This window comes from Oenanthe melanoleuca, chromosome 2 (genome assembly GCF_029582105.1).
Source record: "Oenanthe melanoleuca isolate GR-GAL-2019-014 chromosome 2, OMel1.0, whole genome shotgun sequence".
Lineage (NCBI taxonomy): Eukaryota > Metazoa > Chordata > Aves > Passeriformes > Muscicapidae > Oenanthe > Oenanthe melanoleuca.
The window spans coordinates 148255370-148280735 of record NC_079335.1 but is presented as its reverse complement, the minus strand read 5'-3'; the positions used below and the strand labels follow the sequence as shown (position 1 = coordinate 148280735).

Below are 25366 nucleotides of genomic sequence, written 5' to 3'. Positions count from 1 at the left end.
CTGCAAATTTCTTAGCCATGTGTGTTATCACACAGGCCTAAAATCTGTTCTACTCTCTGTATAGTGGATTCTCAGAGAATAGCAGAGCAAGCAACCAAAGGATCTGAGTAAAAACTAAAGGGAAGACTTACAGCCCTAAGGCAAAAGAAAACATCATACTTCATCTCTTCAGACATGCCAGAACTTTACTACCCAAAAAGGCAAAGCTAAGCAGGGGAAACTTCACAAAGCCTTGATTAACATAGTGTATCAAATAATCTCTTGTCCAAAAATCAGTAAATGCTTGTTCTCTAAGAGTAAGATACAGATCTTTGACTCAGCTTCAGCAAAAGGAACTTTAAACAGCAGTCATATTAAAATGAAAAGTCTTCCCTTAAACCCATTGTATTTCACTTACAATTTCTCTTTAAGAAAATGAAGAGGAAAAAAAGTAATTATATGTAACAGATGAGTAGTGACAGAATCACAGAATAATGAGGTTGGACGAGACCTCTAGGATCATCGAGTCCGACCTATGTCCTGTGTCCTAACACCTCAACTCAGAGTCTAGACTATAGCAACAAGTGCCCTGTCCAGCCTTTTCTTAAACACATCCAGAGATGGTGATTCCACCACCTCTCTGGGAAGAGCATTCCAGTACTTTATTATTCTTTCGGTGAAATTTTTTCCTAACATCCAACCTATACCTTCCCTGATGTAGCTTGAGACTGTGTCCTCTGGTTCTGTCAGATGCTGCCCGATGGAAGAGACTGACCCCCACCTATCTACAGCCTCCCTTCAGGAAGTTGTAGAGAGCAATAAGGTCACCTCTAAGCCTCCTCTTCTCCAGGCTAAACAACCCCAGCTCTTCAAACGTTCCTCATAAGGCCTGTGCTCCAAGCCCTTCACCAGCCTTGCCCTCCTCTGGACACGTTCATCTCAACATCCTTCCTAAACTGAGGCCCCAGAGCTGGACACAGCACTCAAGATGTGGTCTCACCAGTGCCGAGTACAGCTGCCTATTTAGTCACGTCAGCAATGAACTCCTGCAAAGGCCTCAGCACAGCTGCAGGGAGAGCTCATGAGAAATCAAACAGATCTGAATGGGAGCCTGACAGGAATGGTGGAGCAGCACAACTACAGCTTGCTCTCTCTCCAAGTTCTCTGATGTCATCTTCACAGAAATCAATACTGCTTTAAGTTCAAGTAAATGGGTGAAATGCTGGAGATCTTTCAAATCCTTCCGAAAACTTCCCTGGTTTACAATGTTACTTTTTTTTTCCCCATTAGTATTGAATCCCTAACAAGTCGAATCAGGAAGCATCTGATGATCCCATGACCTGTGTACTATCCTCCAGACAAATCTCCATCAACTGCTGAAGTTAGTTTCCTTCTGTGAACTCTCAGGCTGGACATAAAACCTCCAGGACACTTCCAGGGAAGTTGTGCTTGGGATTTCTAACAAACTAACAAAGCCATTAACAGATAGTCTATTGCTGACTGACTGACTAGCATAAAAACCTCAAGCAGAAAGCACAGAAAATATTAAAATCCATGTTTCTGCCTGTGCGTATAGAGTAAATGTTTCCTTGTCTCACAGAAAAATAAAAAAAAAAGAAAAAAAACCAACAAAAACCAACTTTTTAGGAAGCAAAATGAACAGTGGTAGGATGGAAAGTAAAAATCAGGAGATAGAAAAAACAATGACCACTGTCTAATCACTATAAAAAATCCATATTAAAAAAAGAGTGTCCATATCAGAGCTGGAATATAGAGGCATATTACTCAGAGCAGTAGCAAGATATGTCAAAATTTGTAGAGGAAAAAAATTAGTTAGGTAACTCCCAAAAAAAAAAATGGACAAGAACTTAAAAATGGTCAACCCAAACCTGAAAAACTAGTGACTTGGTAAACTACACAAGCACCATGAATTATAAAACGAACAAGACAACATTTACTGAGTTCAAAATTGCACCAACACATGAAAACACCTGTAGACAGTTCTATAAAAGCTTAACAACAAAAGTCAAGAAAAGATGAAGCAAACGCAACTGAAGAATAAAATGGAAATTAGTATGCACAATAGTCTACAAAATCAGCTGTAGCAGCCTATTTGGTTTTTATATTTGTACTTTTTCAGAAGAGAATGAGGAGCTGTATACTGACAGATAATAAGAAGAAGCCAGGTGCACTGAAAAATTCTTTTTCTACACTGATTGGGAGGAATTAATTTTTTATCTGAGAAAAGAGCGCATTAAAGAACCTGAAAGACATATTTAAAACACTGACTGATTAAAAAGGAAATTAGGTGTTCAGATTTTCCTTATCTCATAATGCAAAAAGCAGAATACATAAAATTATGCCACAAGACAAGTGCTTCAGAAAAAAAAACAAATTCCTTTCTGGCAATGATTTGATATCAATTCCTCAGTCATCTTAAAACCTGAAAGTGGGGGAAAAAAATCTCAGTTCACGAAACTAGGGAGAGAGACACTATAATGGTATTCTGATACTACTACTTGTTTTTCACCTGAAAATTGAGAACCTGGAAGCAAATCATTAGTTTTGAAACTGCAACTATACACTTATCTGGTAAACTGAATGTCTCTGGTTTGGGTGAGACAAAAGTACTGTCTGTGGTGCCAGTACTTGGAGTAGGAGCCTTGCTGGTGACATAGGTCACATCCCTCTTTCAGCTGGGAAACCCTGGTTCAAGCTTTGGGATGAAAATCATCTCAGTCTTAAAATTACGTTTATGGCCACAACCGTCTATCTCAGGGTTACACAATGGAGAGAAATTCTTTCAGAGTGTTATTTATCTATACTCTTTTAAACATCCACTTCTCTATGAGAAGAACTGTACCCTGAACACCACTGCCTACACCAGCTTAATCTCTCAACTATGAAGAGAGTCGAGAGTAACTCACATATAAATGATAAAATTACTATGTCTGCGCTTAGCCAAATAAATCCCACTCCCAAAGTCCACTATGGCCTTAGAGCTGCATAGATTTTCAGTAATTCATTCTTTAATGACATCTACTGGTCTGGAGTTGAGTGTACAATTTCTGTTTCCTCCAGGCCATGGAGCTTGCGGTACCTATCAAACAGCCCTGTCTGCCTGACTACCACTGAAAGTCCTTTCTGAATTCTGACAATGTGGGTCTTCCATCCATGAAGTGAGTACAAGGACTCTTGCTAATGCTGCTTTGCAGACAAGGAATTTTGAGACTCTCATGACAGATGCAATCCAAGAATGCAGGACTGGCTGAAGAAGATGAGAGTACACAGCAGCGCCCAACCAGCAGCACACTGCCAAGGCAGGAGCTAAACTGGAAAAGCTGCCAGCTGGATGGGCTGTGGCAGCTGGTGGGGCTGTAGCAGCTGGAGGGGCTGTGGCAGCTGAATGGGGCTGTGGCAGCTGGAGGGGCTGTGGCAGTGGAGGGGCTGTGGCAGCTGGAGGGGCTGTGGCAGCTGGAGGGGCTGTGGCAGTGGAGGAGGCTGTGGAAGCTGGTGGGGCTGTAGCAGCTGGAGGGGCTGTGGCAGCTGAAGGGGCTGTGGCAGCTGAATGGGGCTGTGGCAGCTGGAGGGGCTGTGGCAGTGGAGGGGCTGTGGCAGTGGAGGAGGCTGTGGAAGCTGGTGGGGCTGTAGCAGCTGGAGGGGCTCTGGCAGCTGAATGAGGCTGTGGCAGTGGAGGGGCTGTGGCAGCTGGAGGGGCTGTGGCAGTGGAGGGGCTGTGGCAGCTGGAGGGGCTGTGGCAGCTGAAGGGGCTGTGGCAGTGGAGGGGCTGTGGCAGTGGAGGGGCTGTGGCAGCTGGAGGGGCTGTGGCAGTGGAGGGGCTGTGGCAGCTGGAGGGGCTGTGGCAGTGGAGGGGCTGTGGCAGTTGTCAAAGCAGCTGACAGGTGGGGAAGGCCATTTCTCCTTCAACAGCTGCACAAACCCCAGGTCTCCTCACTTCTTGAGCCATCCCACGGCTGTCACCTGGCTTAAGAGTGCAACTGCTCTCAGGAGATCCAAGTAGGATCAAAAGGCCAAAAATACTTTATGCACTGACCTCACCAAAAAAAAAAACCAAAAAACAAAAAAACCTTAAACCACTTCCCCCTAAAATTCCGAATAGTTAGTCTTTAGACAGAAAAAACCCTCAGCTTGAGAAACACTAGACCATAAATCTGCAGTCCCCTGTGACTGTTTCTAGCTACAGCTCAATCACTGTGATGAACACTGTAACTGCAACTACAACTGATAACTCTGAGAAATCCTGCACATTCCCTACATAATTTCACGCACCTCAGACAAATTCATATTTCTTCCAGGATTACAATCCCAGTTCGAGAATCACTGTTTTAAGGCAAATATTTCAAAATGAGAAGAGCTTTAACAAAACAGGGAAATGCAGGGAGAACTTCTATTGCTGTTACCAATTCTGCAACTGTAATAAAACAGAAATATTTAACATTAAGAAAAACCCAAGTTTATCTACGTTTAGCTCTATTCTGACAGGTCTGGTACCTGTACGCTAGGACTACCTACACATGAATTTCAAAAGCATTTGTTTGATCATTCTCTAGATGTTAACTGAGTAATTGATATTGAAAATGTGCTGAATCCTAGATGGAAACAGAATTTTCTGTCTAGTTTCTGTAGAGTGTTGTGCCTCCTACACTCTTCCCTACCTCAGACACCGAATATCCCCATTGCACAGCTTACAGCTAGGACCTTGTTATTTCTGGTTAACTCCCTCTTTAAAGAGTTTGCCACAAAATAAATAACTCCCTTCTGATTTACAAATTCAAGTCAAAGTCTTCAACCACCTTTAAATATGGCCAGATTCCAGAGTAGTTTAAAAGAATGGTGTTCTACCCATACCAAGAAGTAAGACAAATTATTCCTTCTGACAGTACAATCTACTATGTGCAACACTTTTTAAGAGTAAACTCATGATTCAGACCATTCACAAATCAGTTTCCGACCTATCTAGGTTTTAATGGAACTTCATTGTTACTTTTTTTTTGTTTGTTGTTTCTCATATATCAATTGGAAAAACACCAAGAGGTAAAAGCCCTCCACATTTTTTCAGATACCTGTACAGTGACAAAGACAACAGAATATTGATCTTTGTTGGGCTGACCCCCATCACTGCAGTACAGACAAGACTGACAGCTTTATGTCACAGCAGACATACAGCTACAAAGCCCTTCATTCTATGGGAATTTTTAGAGGAATACAGTATGAGCTACCCAAAACAGACATGAGAAATGAAAAGAAATTCTTCACAATGAGAGCAGGCAAAAATGTAACAGACTGCCTGATGAGGTGTGAAACCTCCATTCTTACAGATTTTCAAAACTCAACAAAGCCTTGACAACTCTGTTTTTATCAGAAGGTTGAACTAGATAACTTCCAGTTTCCTCCTATCTTAACTCTTCCACGATTCCAATGAATAGACTCAGAAAACTTAGACCATTTCACTGGGATATTAGGAAGAGAGAAGTGCTGGACTTGATTTATTAAAAACTGCAGAAAATATCCATTCTTTTCTTACACAAATTATAATTTCTGTAAGTAATTCTTCTCACTGTATGTTCTGTTATTCTACAAGTTCCATTTTTGACCAAATTTGAATTGGAAACATAATACGTACCTTCAGCACACTCCTGTAATCCCTTAGTTTCTCTTTTTTTATAATTTTAATACAAAGTTGCCAAACCAGTGTTTATCTATCGTTTATTTAGCCCTAGGCTATTATTCCCCGTATTGAAGACTTTCAGAAGCTAGACCTGGTAATAGCCACAGTTTTCTCCACCACTTTTCTATGCATGCTGATTTTCAGATGTTTGCACTTTGGAGCTTTGAGCCATTCCAAAGCATTTCTGCTAATGGGACTTTTACTGGCAAAGTATTTCCACCATTTACTGCAATAATTATGTCCCTCCCCTCACACATGAAGAAATTTTTCACAACATACCTTCATTGGCCTCTTCAGTGCTTCCTGAATGTCCACACGCTTCCGCATAATGGTCTGGTCCAGTTTGCGCTCGAAGGCCAAGAGATCCATGTAGGCCTGGGACTCAGGAACCAGCTCCCGGATCTGGGAAGGAAGCAAGGAATATCCAAGCACTGGAAGCACCAATCTGCCATGCTCCAGAACAGCAACACTGACACACTCCCAGCCCTGGACAGACGTGCCCAGAGGAGTCCTCCCTCCGACAGCAGCTCCCAGAGAGTGGGGCAGGTCTCAGTGCCATGGGACAAGCACAGACTGGAAAGTGGGAGCACAGAACTGAGGCCACTGCATTCTGGAAGAGCCCACCTGACTCCACAAGGCCTGGATCGTGGCTGTTTTCTTCGAGTGAGGCTTAGCTAGCAGAAGCCAGGGAGCTACTAGTCTTGGCAAACCAAAGTACACCGAATTTGTCCTGTTCAAAACTAGAAGGGTGCTGCATCTGTCTAGACTAAAAGACAGATTTCAGTCTTAGAACACCCGTAGAATAAAAAGGGTCGGGGGGGGCAGGGTAAATGTTCATGTTGACATTTCAAAAACAAGTGTTACCCACTGTAAGTAAAAACTGCCAAGTAGGATGCCAGCCTTTGGCAGCACAGCCTCTTGACTGAAGTAGAATTGATCTTCACATCAAAGTTTCAACATCACAAGCTATCAGGTGTCAACTTATTATCCTGCCAACTTTCACTGGTATTTTAATACATTAGTTAACCACATTAGTTCTATTGACAACCCTTTCTTTTTATTTTCTCTTATACAAGGAAGTTAGCAGAGGATCAACTATGAAGTAGGTTGGAAGGAAGACCTATTGAACTGAGCTTAGAAATGGGTAAGTATACCCTTAAATGAAAATGTTGGTTCTTAGTCTGGAATAACTCATGCAGGAAAACCAATAAAACAAAGTACTGTAAGGTACTAATTAAAACAGATCAATTATACAGCCTTTTTTATTTCTACAATGTTCACTCAAACTTTCACTTATTTAACAAAAATATTTAACTGTTATAACATTTCCATAAGAATTAAAAGTGAGTTGGTATTCCTGTTTTCCTTTAGAATCAGGATTAGTTACAGTTAAAATTACAGTTTATATTTGCTGTAAGACACAAACACCTATGTGAGAGACACAGTCATGTTCCCTGTTCCCTGTGTCCTGCAAGGACATGAAAATTATTGCACGAGGTCATGCCAACAGCTGGCTCTCCCAGTGCTATATCTCTGACAAGGTTCCAAAGTCCCCAATAGCTCAAGGCAGAGCGTTCCAGAACCTCACTAGGCAATGTGGGAGGAAGAACATCCTTTTGTTCATTTGGAACCTGCCATGCATGAGTTTCATTTGATGTCATTTCCCTGCACTGTTGGAGCAGCAGAGGGCAGGCATTCCCTAAGCACCTTTGCCATATGTTTTACAGGTTTTTGTCATCCCTTTCTTAATAATTTTCTTTTCCAGCCTGAAGAAGAACAATTTCTCCCTGATGTATTTTTAGACTGATTAAGATTATCAAATAAATGTCTCTTTTGACCTACTCTATTTGTTTTGAGATGGTAGAATACCTGCTCTACTTACTGCAAGACTGATACTTTGAAAAAGCAGAAACCGCAGAACAAAAACTCTGTTTAGCTTTAGCCAAACCATATTTTTAACTGCTTATATGCTTTCTCAAAATGTTAGTATCAGCAGAATAATAAAAGAAACACGAGCACAAAGAGCAAGCATTACCCTGAAAACATCAAGGAATTGAGAGCCTGCAGAGTAAGGGCAGCGGGGCAGTGAGTGCAAATCTAGTGACACAACAGAACACCCTGATGTTTTTGTCCTGTTCTGCACAGATGAAAATATTCCTCAGTTCCTTGCCTGAGGAAATTAATCATGGTGTGCTGCAGTCAATTAAAAATTCTGGATGAAGAAAGTAGTTTCAGACCTTTAATGCCAAGTTCCATCAGACCAGTTCGTGAACCCCCGGGCACATGGTGAAGCAGGGAGAGGCCTACAGAGTCCTCAAGAGACAGCCTGTACAACAGAGGTGATACAACCCTTCCAGCTGGTTCAAAGGGTACTACATCCAGCATCTAACAAAAGCTCTAGGAGGTTTGTAGAAACAGAAGAAACCTTCAATGAACATTTTTATTCCACACTTTTACATCTTTTATCACATGTAAGTGAAAGGGTTATTTCCTATTCCATTCCTACAACCAAACTGGATGCTAAATATTATAAGGTGTTAAAAAGCACGAGTATTTTTACATCAGCCAAAGACAAAACTGCATCTAATTCTCTGAACTGCAGACGGCCGCAGGTTGGGAGAGCATTTGAGAGAAGAATTGTACTTGCTGTGTTTGTATTCTTCTCTAGGGATGTGTTATGGTCACAGCAAAGACGGGATTTTGGACTACATCAAAGGCTCACTAAGGCCAGTTTTGGCAGCTCTCACAGTCTTTTGCTTTCTCACCTTATTAATGAAATAATCGTTTGGAGGCATGATAGTGCTTATGTGATAAGGATCTGTGCAGCCTGCCTAATTCCTTCTCTTCCACGGTTTACCCTAAATGAAACGCACATAGCTCCATGCAGGTCTACACTCTTCTACAAAAGTTCTAACTATAAATGTGAAAAGAGTATTTCAGTACTTAAATTCTCCATTCTGGCCTTCATCTAATTGAAGAAACTGCAGAGAGGACCTAGCAGAAGCAGCATCTTGTCAGGCAAGGTTTTGAAATATATATAGTTATACTTTATCGTAGAATTCCATGGATAAATGGAAGAGATTACTATTAACATAAGTAAGACAGTGTCTTTCTTGAAGCTGGAGTTGTTTCTCTTCCTATTAAGAAAATTCAAACTTTTAAAGATGAGTAAAAAGCAATTATTACTAAATTATGCATTTTAATCCTTGATATCCATAATTTTTTTTATCAATGGTGACAAAAAAAATGGTGACAAAAAAAAATGGCTAACTTGCAAGTGAGGACAGTGAGGACAGTGAGGACAGTGTGGAAGGAATGGCATGATGGGTGAGTCTCTCACAATTTCCTTGTAGAAGCAGCACAATGTGGCGACCCCACCACACCTGCCTGTAAACAGATGTGCAAGGCTTGTGAGACAAAATCAGAAACCAAGGAACAGCTGCAACACTACAAATCCTGGGATACAAACAACATCTTTGGATAGCTGCTATGGCTGTCACATTACGACAGCTTGGAAGGCAATGACAGCAGTCAGCAGGCTGGGGAAAGCAACGAGGAACTGAACTGAACTTCTCGCAGAAGGAAAGCTAAAGAAAAACCCAGGTCTGGGTCTGGTTCTGCCGCTCGTGTCAAAAGCCACAGGGAGGCTCCATGTTGGCTCCATTGCTCCTGGCTGAGTCCTGTCCTCAGGCTCCCAGGGCCCTGAGCCCAAGGCAGTCGGGGCAGCAGGGCTGTGCAGAGGGCCCTGACAGGCTGCAGAAACAGCACTTCAGCACGGTGAAGTTCAGCACAGGAACAGCTCTACTCCCGGCACACGACGACACTGTGCAGGGGGACAGGTGGGCGGCGGCGGCGTAGAAAACAGGTTGGCAGCAGAGGACTTGGGGGCCCTGATGGACAGACAAGTGCAGAAGGAGTCTGTGGGGTAAGGCAGCCATAGCAAAGGCCAGCTGCAAAAGGGACTGTATTAGCCCAGGTGCTGCCATCAAGGCCAGGAAAGAGGCTCTTCCTTACTAGGCCATGCTGCTGAAACTGGATCTGGACTGGTGGGCACAGCACCACAAAGATGTGACACTCTGGAGCAAGGCCTGCAGAGAGGCTCAGCAGGATGGGGGCTGGAGCACAGACCTGCCGAGAGAAGCTGCAAGAGCTTCTCCAGCCTGCAGAAGAAAAGGGACAAGGAGATTGCCTGGCAGAGTGCGACAGCCACATGCACGGGTGAAGCACAGACAGGGCCAGTCTCCCCTTGGAGGTGCATGAGATTAGGGTGAGAGGCAACTGAAACTCACTGCACTATGAGCAATTCACTCCCTATAAAGGAACTGGTTTGTAAGAAAAACCTCTGACAAAACAAAATACATGATGGTACTAAAACCTTGGAACAGGCAGCCAAAAAATGTTCTGGAGTGTCCATCCTTGGCTGGAGGTATTCAGAATCCATCTGGACAAGGCCCTGAGCAAGCTGATGTAATTGGAATATGTTCTATAAAACAGCTGGCCTGCACAACCTTCACAGGTCCTATTGTTGTGCACCTCCAAGGTTCCAGAAAAAATCCAGTACATAAAATTGGATCTATTTCACGCAGGAACAATTGAAGCTGCATTCCTTACTGCCTAAGCAGGACAAACAAAGCTGTTTCAGGAATCTTGATTAAAAAAAACGAAACAAAAAAAAAACAAAAAACAAAAAAAAAAAACAAAAAACAAAAAAAAAAAAAAAAAAAACACAAACACAACAACATAAAAACCACTAATAAATAGGGATTTGGTAGCTTCTTTAGAATTAGGCTATCCTAGAACTCCCATCTTTGAGAGAGGTAATGAAATTCAAGATCTCTTACTCTCCCAAGTCTGACAAGCTTGATTTGATCCTTAGCCCTCTTTTTACTGCCTATGGCAGATGGACATGACCCATATATTTCACAGGTATTGTTGAGAACCAGAATTTTTATATGTTAAATGTCAGTGACTAAGTCTGACTCAGCAGCTACTGGACAATTTCCCTACTAGGAAACTTTAGCCTGTAGCTTATTGACAAAAGTGTCTCTACCACGGATGCTTCTATGGCAGTCAAAGAAAGACAGCTAAGGGCTGACACTCCTTATAAATCATAACTGTGGCACCCTGTGACCCCTGAGAGTGAGTGGTTTGAGGAAGATTTCTTATTGACTACTACAGGGCCACTAACACAGTCCAGTAAATTGGCAAAAGCAATCCAAGTTCTTTGTCCTCCTCTCTCAGAAGCTGGCTAGACATTGCTGTCACTAGGTCCCCTCAGAGCTTTCCTTCAGGCTGAACAAGGTCAGTTGTCTCGGTCTTTCCTCATGGGCTGACCCAGTCATTCGATCCACCTGACAATCATCCACTGGCCTCAGTCCAGTCTGCCAATGTTTTTCTTGAATTCAGCATCCCGAAACTGGACACACTGCTCAACCAATGAGCTAACGAGTACTCGTTAGGAGGGTAATCAAGTCCCTCAATCTCTTGGCTGTGCTCCTGGCCACAGAGCTCTGGACACTGTTAGTCATCTTGCTGACAAGGCACAGCTCCTGCTCACACTCAGCTCACTGGCCACCAGTGCCTCCAGGGCCGTTCCAGCAGTGCTGCTTCCCAGCCAGGCAGCCCTCCTCCTTCCCAAGGAAGAACGTTTGACTTAGGTGACTTTCATAAAGTTCTTGTTGGTTCATTCCTCCAATGTGTCCACAAGCATATCAGCTGGCTTCTCCACTCAATGACTGGTGTCATCTGTAGATGTGACAAGCAAGAACTGTGCTGCTTCCTGCAGTGGCAGAGACACTGGAGGGAACAGCTGCTGTGACACATCCCTGCAGTACTCTGATTCAGTCACTGTCCTCAAGGCCAAGTGCAACCATTAGCCACCTCCTCAGCCTCATCATCCAAACACATGGCTGTCAGCCCATTTAGACCAAAGTGTCCCAACCTGCATACAAGACTATTATGTATGAGAGAGCGGCCTTGAGGGGACATTGGCCAGTTCTCTCAGATGCAGCCTGTTGGGTATCACCGAGTTGAACAGGTCAAGTTTCTTCAACTAATGCCTGGTCCTATCTCTGTCCACAGTCGGCTGCTCACTGATCACAGGGTATGGGAGGCATCATTAGTGCAGACTGAACAAAGAGGGCTTTGAGTGCTTCAGACTCATTGCCTCCCTCATCACTGGATCACCTAGCCCACTCAGCATGGGGCACACATTTTCCTTGGTCAGCCTTTATTACTAGTGCAATAGTAGAAGTTTTTCTTGTCCTTGATGTCTCTTAAAGATCTCAACTACAGCTGAGCTTTGACTTTGCTGATACCATTCCCTGCATGCCCAGGCAAGGTTTCTAAACTCCCCCTTTGTGGCCTGTCCCTGCTTCACTTCCTGTACATTGCCTTTTGATGTTGGGACCACCACTGCAAGTGGCCTATTCTGGGCTCCTTGTAAATCTGTTCATTTTCCTGCATTTAATACAGGCTGCTCTTAAAGGTCATTAAAGACCTCCCAGCTTCCCTGAGCCACTTTGCCCTTCAGAGCTGCTTCTCAAGGAGTCACACCTACAAGTTCCCTGAATAAGCTAAACTCTGTTCGTCTAAAGTCCAGGGTTTGTACTTGACTACTCTCCTTTCTCATACCCTGAAAGATCTTGAATTTCTTCATTTCACAGCTGCTATATCCAACTCTACCGCTGATTATCACACCCCTAACCTCTTCCTTCTTACAAGTGAATGGTAGATCCAGGTGTTCCTCACCTCTGGTTGGCTCAGATGAAGAAAGAAGTGGACAACAGCCATGCAGTGACCAAACCACAGCAGGACAGCTATTATGGCATGGGATCTGTGCAGAGAATTCCACATGGTGATCAGTGAACAGCAGCAGCAAAAATTAACTAAATATTAGTATAAAGGAAAACTAGGTAGAGAAGATTAAAAGGAGAGGACAGGTGTACAAAAACCTGCCAGCACAGCTAGACAAAAAGTCCTCAGAAATCTGGGGCTGAGTGAGAAGAACAACAGCCAATACTAAAAGACAAGCATGCCACTGAAGGAGGGGCAGTTTGCTGTTTAATGTTGCAATCCACTTAGCAAATTAAACCAGGAGAAGCAGAGATAGGCACAGCTATGGAGCCAGAATGGTTCCCAGCTGAGATTCTTGCATCAGAATGGGTAGGCAAGAAAGTCAAAAAACAGAATGGTGGATCACATTCACAGCTCCCTGGGAAAAAATGTAATTATTCAGTACTAAGAGAAAATAAGACTGATCAGAAGTAATGAGGAGGCAAGGCCTGGAGAAAGAGGTACAATTTGAGGTGCAGTCATGTGTCCCTACAGACAGTTTGTGGTCTGAGGTCGAAATTGAGGCACAGCTGCTAAACCTGGGTCACAAGGACATCATCAGCCCCAGAGATTTAGGTCCCCAGCTATGAATGAAGATGCCTGTGAACTTCTACAAAACAGAATGAGGGTTCCAGCGACAGCCAAGCGTGAACAAGAGAAAGATCCAGAAGTAAAGAAAATAGGGCAGGAAAGAGCTTGCTGGACAGAACTGGAGTTAATGTTAAATACACTATAAAAAATACTAAGCCTTGTTATGTTACAGTATGTGATTGTGACATAACCAAGTCCTTGAGTTCATTAAAATTGCATTTTAGACAAAAGATAGGCAGCCGATACAATCAACTTGCATTTAAGTAAAGCATTTGACAGACAGTCATAAAGGGAACCACTCCTTAAGACTGAAAAATGGGAGATGGAACAAGATCTGGTGTAGGAAAAGTGTTCTTGTACGAAAAGGAGAAGTATGCTAATAAAAATTAATAATGATAAATTTGGGTGTCACTGTCATTGCCATTGCAAGGCAGAGGATAGTACAGAGAATGTAAGGCAGCTCAGAACTGTATAATGGAGATGGGATGAAATATAGCATCACAATGCACAGGATCTAAATCCTGCTCTCATATGGCTCACTTGTATGAGTCAATCACAGAATGACCAGAGACTGTATCAATGTGGAAAGGCCTTTAAAAAAAAAATAAATAAAAAGCAAGCACAGCAACCCAAATTTGCAGTGCTATTTCCAATAGAGCTAAAAATGCAGGAGTGGCACTCAAGCACTGGTGATACTGGCAATCTGTAATACTATAATGTATAGTTCTGGTTTCTTGAGAGTTAGATTTAAAAAGGTTGGAAAGACATTAGTTTAACCTGAAACAGATAAAACAAATTACTAAGAGGATTTCAAGAGGGGAGCCTCTCTTGGCAAACTAAAAGCACTTCCCTTGCTGAGCCTAGCAAAACAAAACCCAAGCTGCCAGATCAGAAGTATGTCTCAAGTGAGGAACCTAACTAGTCTTGAAGTGGCAGTTGTGCCATGGCTTCCATGACAGAGGGAACAAGACTGGAAGTGCCAGGATATCCCGTGCAGCTCCCTAATCCAATCTTCCTACGTGCAATAGTTTGCTGGGTTGAATTTTTCACACAATTACATTCTTGCAAAATTAAATCCTTTTCAAATAGTTGACCTAGAGTGTCTCAGTGATCCTACCCAACCAGCACTATGCTCCAGAACTATGGCACAGGCTTGACCAGAGAGACTTGCTGGAAATCCAGCAAGAGGTTACCTGTGCCAACTGCCTGAGCCATTATTGTAGTGAGGAATACTGAGAATGCACCTCCTTTCCCACTACTACATAAGAACATTCTCAAGAGTCAAACGTATTTACTGTTGTCCCATCTCCCCTTTAAAGTTCGTAGAAATCATAAGCAAGGGTCTGCAAAAAGTCTGTGGGTAACAGATGCTGACTGGCTGGAAAGCATTCCAGAGGTAGTTCCAGAAAGCTTAAAAAGTTTTACCCCTTGTTTCACATGCATTCCACAGCCCCCAGTGCAAATCCTTCACCTGTCAGGACAATGATGAGCACAACACACCTTCATCCCACAGATGGTGTAAGTGACTTCTTACACACTAACTGCAGCCTAACAGAGTACCTTAACCCAAACAGAGGCCACACCATTGATACCAGCACTGCAGCTGCACTGATAAAAAGTCCACTGCAGAAGAGACCTCTAGCAAATGCCTTATTACTCCATCTGTTAAAGCCATTGGCTGGCAGCAACAAAGATACTAAAAAGCAAGAATATTTGGTGACAGCATGGCTTGGAAAGCATCTGAAGAGATTTTTTACATACCTGTATAAGGCTCTACCTAGTCATTCTACCTAGTCATTCTACCTATTAAAGAATTATCACAGACTTGGTAAACAGAGTCAGTGATCTTCTGCTGGCAAAAAAGTTTGATTACCTCTTGCTCCTTTTAATCTTATAAAGGCAATAGGCAAAATAAAAACCAAAAATGAAACCACTCCCACAACCAGCCAACCCAAAACAAAACTAAAAGCATCTTGAATGGACATGTATTTCCAGCAAGAGCCTCTCTATAGATGATGTATCATTGTCTGTGAAAACAGTTTGTGTGGGACATACTAAACTGACAGTACAAGAGATTTGGCTTTCATTATTAAAAAAGTACAGACCACCAGCAGAGCAGGAACGAGGCTTCAACACAGTTACCAGGGAGGCTGTAAGTAGTGCAAAGGTCTGAGTTTAACAGTAGCTTAGTTGTTCCAATACAGCAACATGAGGAATCTAATGGCTTACATATGAGAGGCTCTGCTTTCAGAAAGTGGCAGGAATAACACGAGAAGAAGTGATCATATAACATCAGGGTACCAAAGTGGGCTCACCTCTTTGGATGGCTGGTAGTAGGCACCTGTGAAATGTCCCAGAAGTGACTTTGGAGTCTGCCAGCAAGTTTGTGCTCACACTAGCAGTGGAGCTTGAAAAGTTTAAAAGGATATAGAAAAGGACACATCTGTCCAAGAGATTCTGAGCCCAGAAAAAGCACCAGCAGTCCAGGATGTGGACCAGGATGTGAGAAGGGTGTGTGTTTTGGAGCCTTTAGGGACCAAGCAGGCTCTTGCAAACTGTACTGAAGAGGGTAAAGGAAAGGAAAAGTATGGGAATAATGAGAGAGGAGAGCAGAGAGAAATTCCAATGTTAAGAAAGGAAGTAGAAGATATAAGCACTGAGGATCAAACATAGGCAGACACCAAAAGCTAGACGTATCCCCAGGGATAATAGAATTAGTAACTCTCCAGACAGTACAGACCCCTTGGACTCTGCTGTTTACACATATTCACTTCAGCCCTAAGGTGTCACAACCACAAAAATCACAACCCCACAGCCCTTCTGGGCCAGAGAGCTGAGTCTGAGCCCACCCCTGAGGCAGGGCCGCAGACGGGAGCAGGTTTTGGGCAGCCCAGCGCCGCACAGCCTCCAGCAAGCGGCAGTGCTGGCCCGGCTAACCCAGCACGAGGCGCCTGCCCGCCTGCTCCCCGCTCCCAGCCCCCAGCCCAGCCCAGCCCGCTCTCCACACTTTCACACACTGCACACTTACTTTTTCATTAGATTTTTAAACAAAAAGTGAAAGAATTTTCTAAAATTCCTCTAATTGCACTAAGATGCTGAACTGATTGGGAAGGGAATAGGAAATGAAAGCGACTCACCCTCTGAGGGAGAATTTTGTCAGCCATCTTCCTCCTCTTGGCACTGTACATTTTTTAAAGAAAAAAACACGTTACCATGGTGACAGATCTAGGAGTAACGAGGCCACCTGCTAAATTATCCTGACATCTCCACATGCTGGTGCACAGCTGTGCATGCATCAGCAAAAGGGTCTCACCCATGCCCAGGACCTCGTACCCCTTCTCTCAGCAGCCTGGGGAGGCAGTTAGGTAAGAACAAATCTGGGCTGTCTGTTATGCATCCTGGAAAGAAGTCTCTAAGTTCTTTGAACACAGTGTCTGTGGTGCAGGGTGGCAGTGCATGCAAGTGCATGTGCACACACTGCTGCAGGTGCAGAGGAGCGCGAGGGGACAGTGCCAGGTGCGGCGGCACAGCCACACCTGTGCGTGGCACAGGCCGGCACCACCAGCAGCACGGCAACCTGCTCAACAGACAGCACGCTTCTGCTCAACGTGCCCCTGTATATCTGTGTATTTCATATGATGCATGAAAACACACACATATGCACACCCTTCCTTCCTTATCTACATACACACTTTTTTTTTACTGTAACATATTTGCATGAGTGATGGACAAAGGGAAAAGACCTTACATTTCCACATTTCTTCATCTTTATGAGCACACATGTGGGAAGATGTATGTGTGCCTGCAGTGTGAATACATACTGTGTCCATACCCTAGCAGAGGCACATTTCTATAGCTATGCTTTTAAAAACACACTTGTACTCATGAACATAAACACAAATGTGTATGTGCCTGAGAAGTGGTACTGTCAGGAAGACTGTCTTCAGATTCTAAGAACTGTTCATGCCCACCAAACCTGTCACCCAGCTTTCTCTAACAGGACCAAGACGTCCTATTTCTTCATCTCTAATTTGTGAGGCCTTTATCTTCAGCAGGAGATGAATCACTCCATCTGTGACAGACAAATGGGAGAAAGCAAACCACCTGCTGCCACTCTGTCATGTCACAAGGACACCCCTCCTTACTGTCTTCACACTGGAAGTCTGTCATCAGCCATGTCCACATAAAAGCTGTTTCCACACACACTGGTCTGGCATATGCTCTTCCTTTGTTTTTTGATAATAAACCAGGGCTGAAATATCATACTCTTAAGACTCTTCCCCATCCCCACATAAGCCAAGGCTGAGGAACTCTGTGCCTGGAGGTACAGAGGGCAGAAAATTCAGTTACACCCAACTTAATAGGTGAACAATGTCCTTTTTTAAAAGTGTAGGAATAATGAGAATGGAATGTTACACAGTGTGAAACTCCAGTACCTTCCACAGCTCACAAAATCAAATCTGCACTGAAACACTTCACAGAACCTGGAAGTAAAGGCTGAGCAAGCCCCATCCTCCCAAAGGGTCTGGGATATGCATGTACCTGCAACAACCCCATAGGCTTGCAAATAAAAAGCAAGAAAAAATAAAGCAACATCCCCAAACAATTTGGATCTCAACCACTTCTTCAATAGTTTTTACAAAAATTAGATTTTTGTTTCCACCAGACCTGCCAAAAAAGGACAAATGCAACTTTCTTGGCCTGTGCTAGAAAACATGGAACTCATTTACCACCTCCCAAATTGGACCCAAGGTGCTGGAAAAGTGTGCCTGAAAAAACAGAATGAGAAATGACAGGGAGGTGGAAATGAAAAGAAGGAAAACATTCAACATATTATCTGAAGGGAAGGCATGGCAGAAGAAACAGAGAAACTCTTCTGAGAACCCAGGGAGCACTGGTGTGAACTGGGCTCAAGGCAGTAGAGATTACTGCTGGGTCCCAAACTAGAAATACTTTAATTAAGAGGGGAAGGGCATTTTTTCTGTGAGTCAAGCCACCAACTTTTAGCAAATACTGCATTTTAAAGCTCCCTGGAAACTAGTTAGTGACTGAAGTTTACCTTAATTATCCAGCCGGGGCAATTTTTCAGGTTATATCCACCCTAGTACCTGAAGGCTGGTCATTATTTTGTGCAGTTCCCTGGAGAACCTCCTGGGAGGTGCTACAGAATGTGCATTTTGGCTGGTGCTGGAGAAGGCCTCCAACATGTACATGCACTGCTTGTGCTCACGTGCTGCACTCCCACACATTCCTTCTGTTCAACCTTTTTCAATTGTCATATATTAGTACTGTCAAGATCAGTGTCCTTTCCAGATGCATCCCAGACACAAGGATTCCCAAATCTGGCTTGCTGATCCAAGGTATATAACCTGGACAGAGCAGGGCTCCTGAAGAACTGAGCTTAGAGAGTCATGTTTTAGCTGCAGCTGGATTCCCCGACACACTAGAACACTGCCTGAAGCTCTATATACATCTATAATGATTTAGTGAAAGGCAGTCCACACAGATGATTTCACCCTATGAATGGGTGGATCACACTCAACACTCACGACTGATGAGATCTAATATATTGCAAAAATAAATTAGTTAACTTATTTGAGAGAATGTATTCAGCAATGTACAAGGTGAGCATATCTCCAAAAGAAAGTTTCTTATAGAAATCCCTCTAATTTTATGAAATTATTTAGTGCATATTTAGTTATTCTGTATGTTAAAACACTTGAGACAACTGCAAGTTTTATGGCCAAGCTGTGAGTGACCACAGTACAAGTATTCACACAACAAACCAAGGTTTTTTCCACTTGTGTCATTTACAAACTACTACGTTAGCCAGTTTGAAATCAGAGCAATTATGCAGAAGAGGCAACAAATAATATGATAATTGTACTATATTAGAAGAGAACTGTTCATTAATTCTAAAGGCTAAACATACTCGACAGATTTATGGCCTAACAAACCTGCAAAGAAAAAGCAGAGTAACTTCAAAATTGGACATTATCAAAGGTTGGTTTGTTCAAGACCATTCACAAACAAAAAAAGGAGTAAATTTTACCAATGTTTTTCTTGCTTAAAAAAACTGACAATACATAGATATTCTACTCTGTCTCATTTGATCATAAAGGTCTTACCTACCACTAAACAGGTACCACCTTTGCTTCCTCAAATCGCCCTCCTGTGTTTTCTTTCCAGAACACTCACCTCCTAGCTCGGTTCTGAGTAGCTTGCTGCTGCTGTTGCACTTGCTGCTGCACCTGCTGCTGCTGGACCTGCTGTGGTGCAGCGCGTTTTCTCGTTGTTTCCATCACAGTCTGGGGCATCCCAGGTCGCACAGAGGGGCTTCCAACGTACTGGGGGCCTGGAGGACCCATGGGAGCCCCTTGATGGGGCATTCGAGCTCCTGATGGCATCCCAGGCCGCTGGAGGAAACACAAAATAGAAAGAAAAGCCAGTTTGGTTCCTGCTTCTGCAGCTGCCAAGACATTTGTACATCATGCAACACTGGCATCAACAGGTTCCCCGTTTTGACCATCCTGGAAGCACCAAGCAGCAACACAAAGCACGCCAGCTCTGGGACTGGTGTATCGTGGATGGCATGAAGAGGCATTCAGGGAATAAAGCAGGCAGGAAACATGGAGGCCAAGTACTAGGCTTGGGAAAACACCCAATGGTCAGCAGCATATCCAGAGCAGGTCCCAGCTGGGAGCTCTGCCTTCAGCCCGAGGAGAACAGCCCATGGCAGTGACACACAGCCCAAACTGGTGCAGCTCCTGGGCTGCTCAGAGCTGCACTGCCCCTGCTGCACTGCACTGCTCCCACTGCACTGCACTGCCCAGCAGGCAGCTCTCCTCAGCTGCGAGACACAAACCAGCAAAGGCAAAACACCAGGAGAAACACTGCCCATTAAGAGCCTTCTGCTTCGCCTACACCAGAGAGCAGTCTAAGTTCATAATGCAACAAATCCTTTAAGAAAAAGGTCATGTCTCTGATCAAGCCTTTAAAATAAATAAATTTTTTAAAAACGAAATGGATGTGGTAGTTTGTCAGCAGTCCCTGTAGGCATTCTAAAGCCCTGGCATTTATGCTAACTTCTGCATGCTCTTGAGAGACAGTGGTTCAAATCAAAAGCTTAATGCTGCATGAGATACACAGTAAACCCAATTCTGAATTCTAAAAGTTTATAGTCATCAAGGAAAACCACCAATAAAATAATTACTGCCTGTAAAATGCAATTCAAAACAGAGAGATGAACTTAGTCTCATACTGAGAATTATCAACATATACGCAAAAACACAGCCACAGACACACTCTCTAGGCGTTTGAACCAGGATGAGAATAACCATACAACAAAAGGCCTTTGAAAGCCAAGTCCCTCTACAAAGTCTTTTAAGGAAACCAAGAGGCAATGGCATCCATTATGGATAAACAATTGGTTAAGGGATAGAAATGAGGCAAAAGTAATTAGTTCTTAAAATAAAGGCACATGTAAAATTCTGCTCGGACTTCTCCTTTTTGGCACATTTAAAACAACCTGGGGGAAAAAAAGAACCAAAAAAGCCAGGAAAAAAAGCAAGGAAGTAAGAAAGTTTGTTGGAAATGCTGTTATTCACACTGGCAAGGATGAAAGACAGCTTCAAGAACTGCAAAAGGACTTTATGAGACAGAATGAACACTTAAAAGGAAGATACAAATGTAGTTCAATACATATTGAACTGAATTACAAAAGAGGGGGAAAAAAAAATCCAAGAATCACTAGGTGATGGGTCCTGAGCTGACTGTTCTCAAGCAGAACCAAATCTTGTTTAAACAGACACTCCCAGAAAAATATCGGATTGGTGGTTACTAGAGGTAAGAAAAAAGTCATAAAGAAATAAGAAATAAGAGTGGAGGGAACAGAGGGTATCAGTGTGCCATGGCCATGATGTGCCCATAAGTGAATGTCTGTGTGCAGCTCTGGCTCCTGCAGCTCAGTGATGGCAGAGCAGAGCTGAAACAAGGACAAGAATGGCACAGAAATTCTTAACATATGGAACTGCATCCATGGAAGTAAAGGTAAATATATTGTGACTTTTCATCTGGAAAGAGGTGATCCAAGGCAATCTAAACTACAGAATCACGTGTGGCCTGGGGAGGACAGTCAGGTATCGACTGTTCACTGCCCCTGCTAAAATAGTGAACCCTGGCCATCAGCACAGGGGTCAGGCTTACAGACCACTGGAGGAGTGAGTTTGTCACACCATGGGTATCGGCCTGTGGAACCCTCTTCCAAAGGGGGGCTAACAACGTGGGAGACATATTTGGCTCAATAGTTGCAGACTGAGAAAGTAGTTGGAAGAAATACACTACACCAGACCCCCAAGATACATATAGCCCTGAGCGTATGCAAGCCAGTCCACTGGGGGTGAGAAGAAAATATTTAGTACACAGTCAACATATATAATTATTTTTTTAAAGTTTATTTCATCTTAATCTTATTATTATTTCATAATTTCTATGATTTCTAAATACATAACTATGTATTATAATAAAACATAATTCTAAAAATAATTTGGACCCACATCTCAAAATTAACCACTCAAATGCATTACAGCTCCCAAAGCCCCAGCTCAGTGCCTCCCTGATCATCACAAGTCTTAGATACTCCTCACACTTGTATCTATAAAGGAAACTGGAGAAAGGAGGGGAATGGATGACCAGCAAAGAACCAATATGGTTTATAACTGGTATGGACAGAGAAGGCAGGAGGTAGGAGAGTCACCAGAGCAGGAATCCAAGCAGGTGAATTCAGCAAGTGTCAGCGTAAGAAAGCAATGGCAGGTATGGCCATGGAGAGGGCAGCAAGCAGCTGACAGAGCAAAGCTCCAAAAGTCCTCTGCCATGAGCCTGGAGCCCTGAGAACAGCTGGAAGGGAACAATGCTCTCTGTTCGCCGTGTACGTAGCCCCACCCTCTGACCCAGGCAGAGTCAGCAGAAAGAAATGGCCCAGAAAATGCTTCTCTCTGAGCCTGCATTTAAGATCTGTCATCTGTCAAGCCACACATTGTGGCCTCCTTCCAGCAAAGGGCAGAGTACCGGGCCAGCTGCTGCCTGTCAGTCAGCTGGGGACATCTGACAGTCATTCAAAGGAGCCCAGACCCTGAGCACGGCCATCTCATGGAGACTGACAGGCCACATGGAAAAAACTGAAGGCCCATTTTGGTGCTGCTCTAAAGGACAACAAGGGCTTGAAGAACAAGGTCAGCAAGCTAAATCTACTCTCAGTCTTGGTCTTATGTCTTTGAACTTCCTTCAGTTTCCTTTGTTAAGCACTAGAGTAGAGAAACATAGAGAAAGGACAAAAATGAGAAAAGAGAGGCAGCTCTAGCAAAAGCACATTAGATCTCATCCCTTGACTGCCTCATTCCTTCGCCTCTGTTCTCACGTTCCTACCTCTGATATAACTCATAGATAAAATATTACACACTCTGCAACTGTGCAACTGTCTCCTGCTGCAAGCCCATCAGACTCCCAAGATATATATATTATGTATTTAAAGTTTTTATAAAAGAAGAACATACAAGCAGTATCTCACCTTATCTAAAAGATTATTTTGCTCTCAAACATGTGTGAGACAAGACAGTGAGGGACAATACATCAAATTTTTCACATTTAAAAGAAAAAAGTTTTCATAGTAAAGAATATTCCAGTATCATTATGGCTTTTGAAAGAGATCTTGAAGGTGCATCTATTTACAGGTTAGTATCTGTCTCTCCCCCTCTTCCTCAGCAGGATGGAATCTGTCTTAAACAAGAAGCATCCACAGGAAACGCCGCAGTGCAAAACAGCACTGACACATCCTCCTTCCCAGGAAATCGCCTACCTGAGATCCCCATCCCTAACCCATCTCTGTTTGTACCTACAGTTCTATCTCCTTTTTACCTTCATTGGTTCCATTTACATGTATTAATCTGCACAAACACCTCACGGGACAGAGGGCAAAACCACTGTGGGCCATAGGAAATGAGGAAGAGCCAGCCTGTCCCCAGCTGAAGGGAGCACTCTCACAGCTCAGAGAAGGTGAAGCAGAGCAGAGCAGAGGTGAGGCACAGCAGCAAGGCAAAGGCAGCAGAGTGCACAGAGGCACACGAGCACTGTGCCATGCACGTGCCCTGGCCCCAGCCCTGCCGAGTGCCTGGCAGCGTGCAGGGCCCAGCCCTGCCCTGGGCAGCTGCAGCGTGAGCATGGCAGGGCAGCAGAACCGCACCCGGCTCCTGCTGCCACAGCCCCCACTGCCTCCAAAGCCACGCTCGGCTCCTCTGTGTCTTCCTTGCCGGAACTTCCTGCCACATCAGAGCTCTGCCTCTGTCCTCTTTGTCATCCTTACGTGAACTTCTGTCTGACAGCAGTAACAAGACAACATTAGAGCAGTGCTTTTCCACACTCTCCTACGGCAGAGTCTTTTGTCAGGGGATGTGCATCACAGCAGTCAAAACACAGACGCAGAAAAAAGGAGTCCTGTCTGGACATACCAGTAAGAGGAAAATAACCTGGAGAACTGACAGGTGAAAGTAAAAGGATGTGTCAAGAAAAGAAAAGCAAACACACCCACAAGAGGATTCAGAAAGAGACTGAACAGATAGCCAGGAGCTGCTGCATTGCAGTTGAGTGCTGAGCTGCACTTACAGCAATCTCCTGTCCTGACAGACTCCATCCACCTCAGCACCACACTGGAGGCTCTTAAGCTGCTCGTGAGGAACAGCCACCAGCTTCCTGTTAACAGAGACACTGACAGACTCTGAAAATAACCACCACCACCAAGTATACAAACAGCATATTTCTTAACTAAAAAGAAGCCTTCAAGAAAGATGGAGAGAGACTTTACAAGGGCCTGGAGTAGCAGAACAAGAGAGAAGGGCTTCACACTGACAGACAGTGGATCTAGATTAGAAGAAAATTCTTTACTTATAAGGGTCATGAGGCCCAGGTTGTGGCTGCCTCACCCCTGGAAGTGTTCAAAGCCAGGCTGGATGGAGCTTGGAGCAATCTAGTCTAGTGGAAGGTGTCTCTGCCCACAGCAGAGGGGTGAGACAAGATGATCTTTAAGGTCCCTTCCAATCCAAACCTATTCTATTCTAAACCCTTCCAATTCTATGGTTTCTATAGGGCATAAACATAAGCAAGACTAGATACCTGATGCCGTCTGGAAGTAAGAATGAGTAACTAGAAGTACCTGGAACCCTTAAGATATTTACACTATATTGATACTGTGTGATGGGAACAAGTTTCTGACTGCACAAATGGTTTCCCAACTGGATGTGTTGTTTCAAAGTGGACTCTTAGAAGTACAAAAAATAAAACTGGTACAAGGCTTCTCTCCTCCTTACAATTACAGATGTTACTTCACAAATTCCCTTTATTAATGTATATAAATCTTTTAGGGCTTTGTAAGATGAAACATCAGTATCACAATTCTTGCTTCCTGCCATATTCACCTTCCACCATCTCCCAGAGGCTCTCAGTCTGTAAGGCCAAGTTTTCCAGGTACCATGCATTTTAATATAACGTTCACAACAATCCAGAAGTCTATAACTTAGAAAACATCCCATTTGCAGAACTGTGAATTGGAACATGAAATGAAGCTCAGTTCTATTTCATGTGCGTTTGTTCACAGCTCAGAATAATCTGCCACCAAGCTCAAGTGGAGCACTTGGATGCAACAAAAAAAAACAAATAAACAAACAAAAAAACCCAAAACAAAACAAAAACCAACTCAAAAAAGTCTTTGGAATTGAAACAAATAAACCTTACAAACCAGCTTTGAGTTCCACCAGCTTTAGGACATCTGATCGTACCACTGCTGTGATCAAATGTACAGAAGGGATTTTGTGTGAAGAACTACCAGAATGCACCTCTTGAAAAGGATGGCTTTGGGAGGGAGAGGAACAACAGAGCTCAGCAGCACCATGACTAGCTTGGAGAGGGAAGAAGCTGGTCAAGAGCTCATTGTCTCTTCCATTACAATAATCAAAAAACAGTTGGCAGGATCAGATAATTCCTTATGCAAGATAAGCTGAAAAAATTCCTGACACAAAACACTGACTGCTAGAAATTTAGAAGAGTTTAGGAAGACATCAATAGACTAACCTCCATAAATAAAATCCACATAGAGGCACTACACAGAGGGCAGCTTTGGGCCAGAAAGCTCCAAAGCTCCAAACCAGAGTATTCTTATGAAAGATCACTAAGGCTTTGCCTTGTTCCTGTACTTCCATGCTGCCTTCCACTGCCCCCATTCTG

General features: G+C 43.5%; 1 protein-coding gene across 4 annotated transcripts in view; it reads right to left on the bottom strand.

The window, feature by feature from the left end:
* SMARCD3 (SWI/SNF related, matrix associated, actin dependent regulator of chromatin, subfamily d, member 3) overlaps positions 1-25366 on the bottom strand; it is a 78185-nt gene that overhangs the window by 23100 nt on the left and 29719 nt on the right. For 3 of the 4 annotated variants that reach the window (XM_056483937.1, XM_056483935.1, XM_056483934.1), the window contains 3 exons: positions 19292-19509; positions 16231-16273; positions 5948-6070 (listed from right to left, as the gene is read on the bottom strand). In XM_056483937.1, the coding sequence (XP_056339912.1) occupies positions 5948-6070; positions 16231-16273; positions 19292-19500 (375 nt within the window). In that variant the 5' untranslated portion in view covers positions 19501-19509. Of the gene's footprint in view, positions 1-5947; positions 6071-16230; positions 16274-19291; positions 19510-19802; positions 20010-25366 lie in introns of those variants that run through there. The other variant, XM_056483938.1, reaches the window with a different exon arrangement.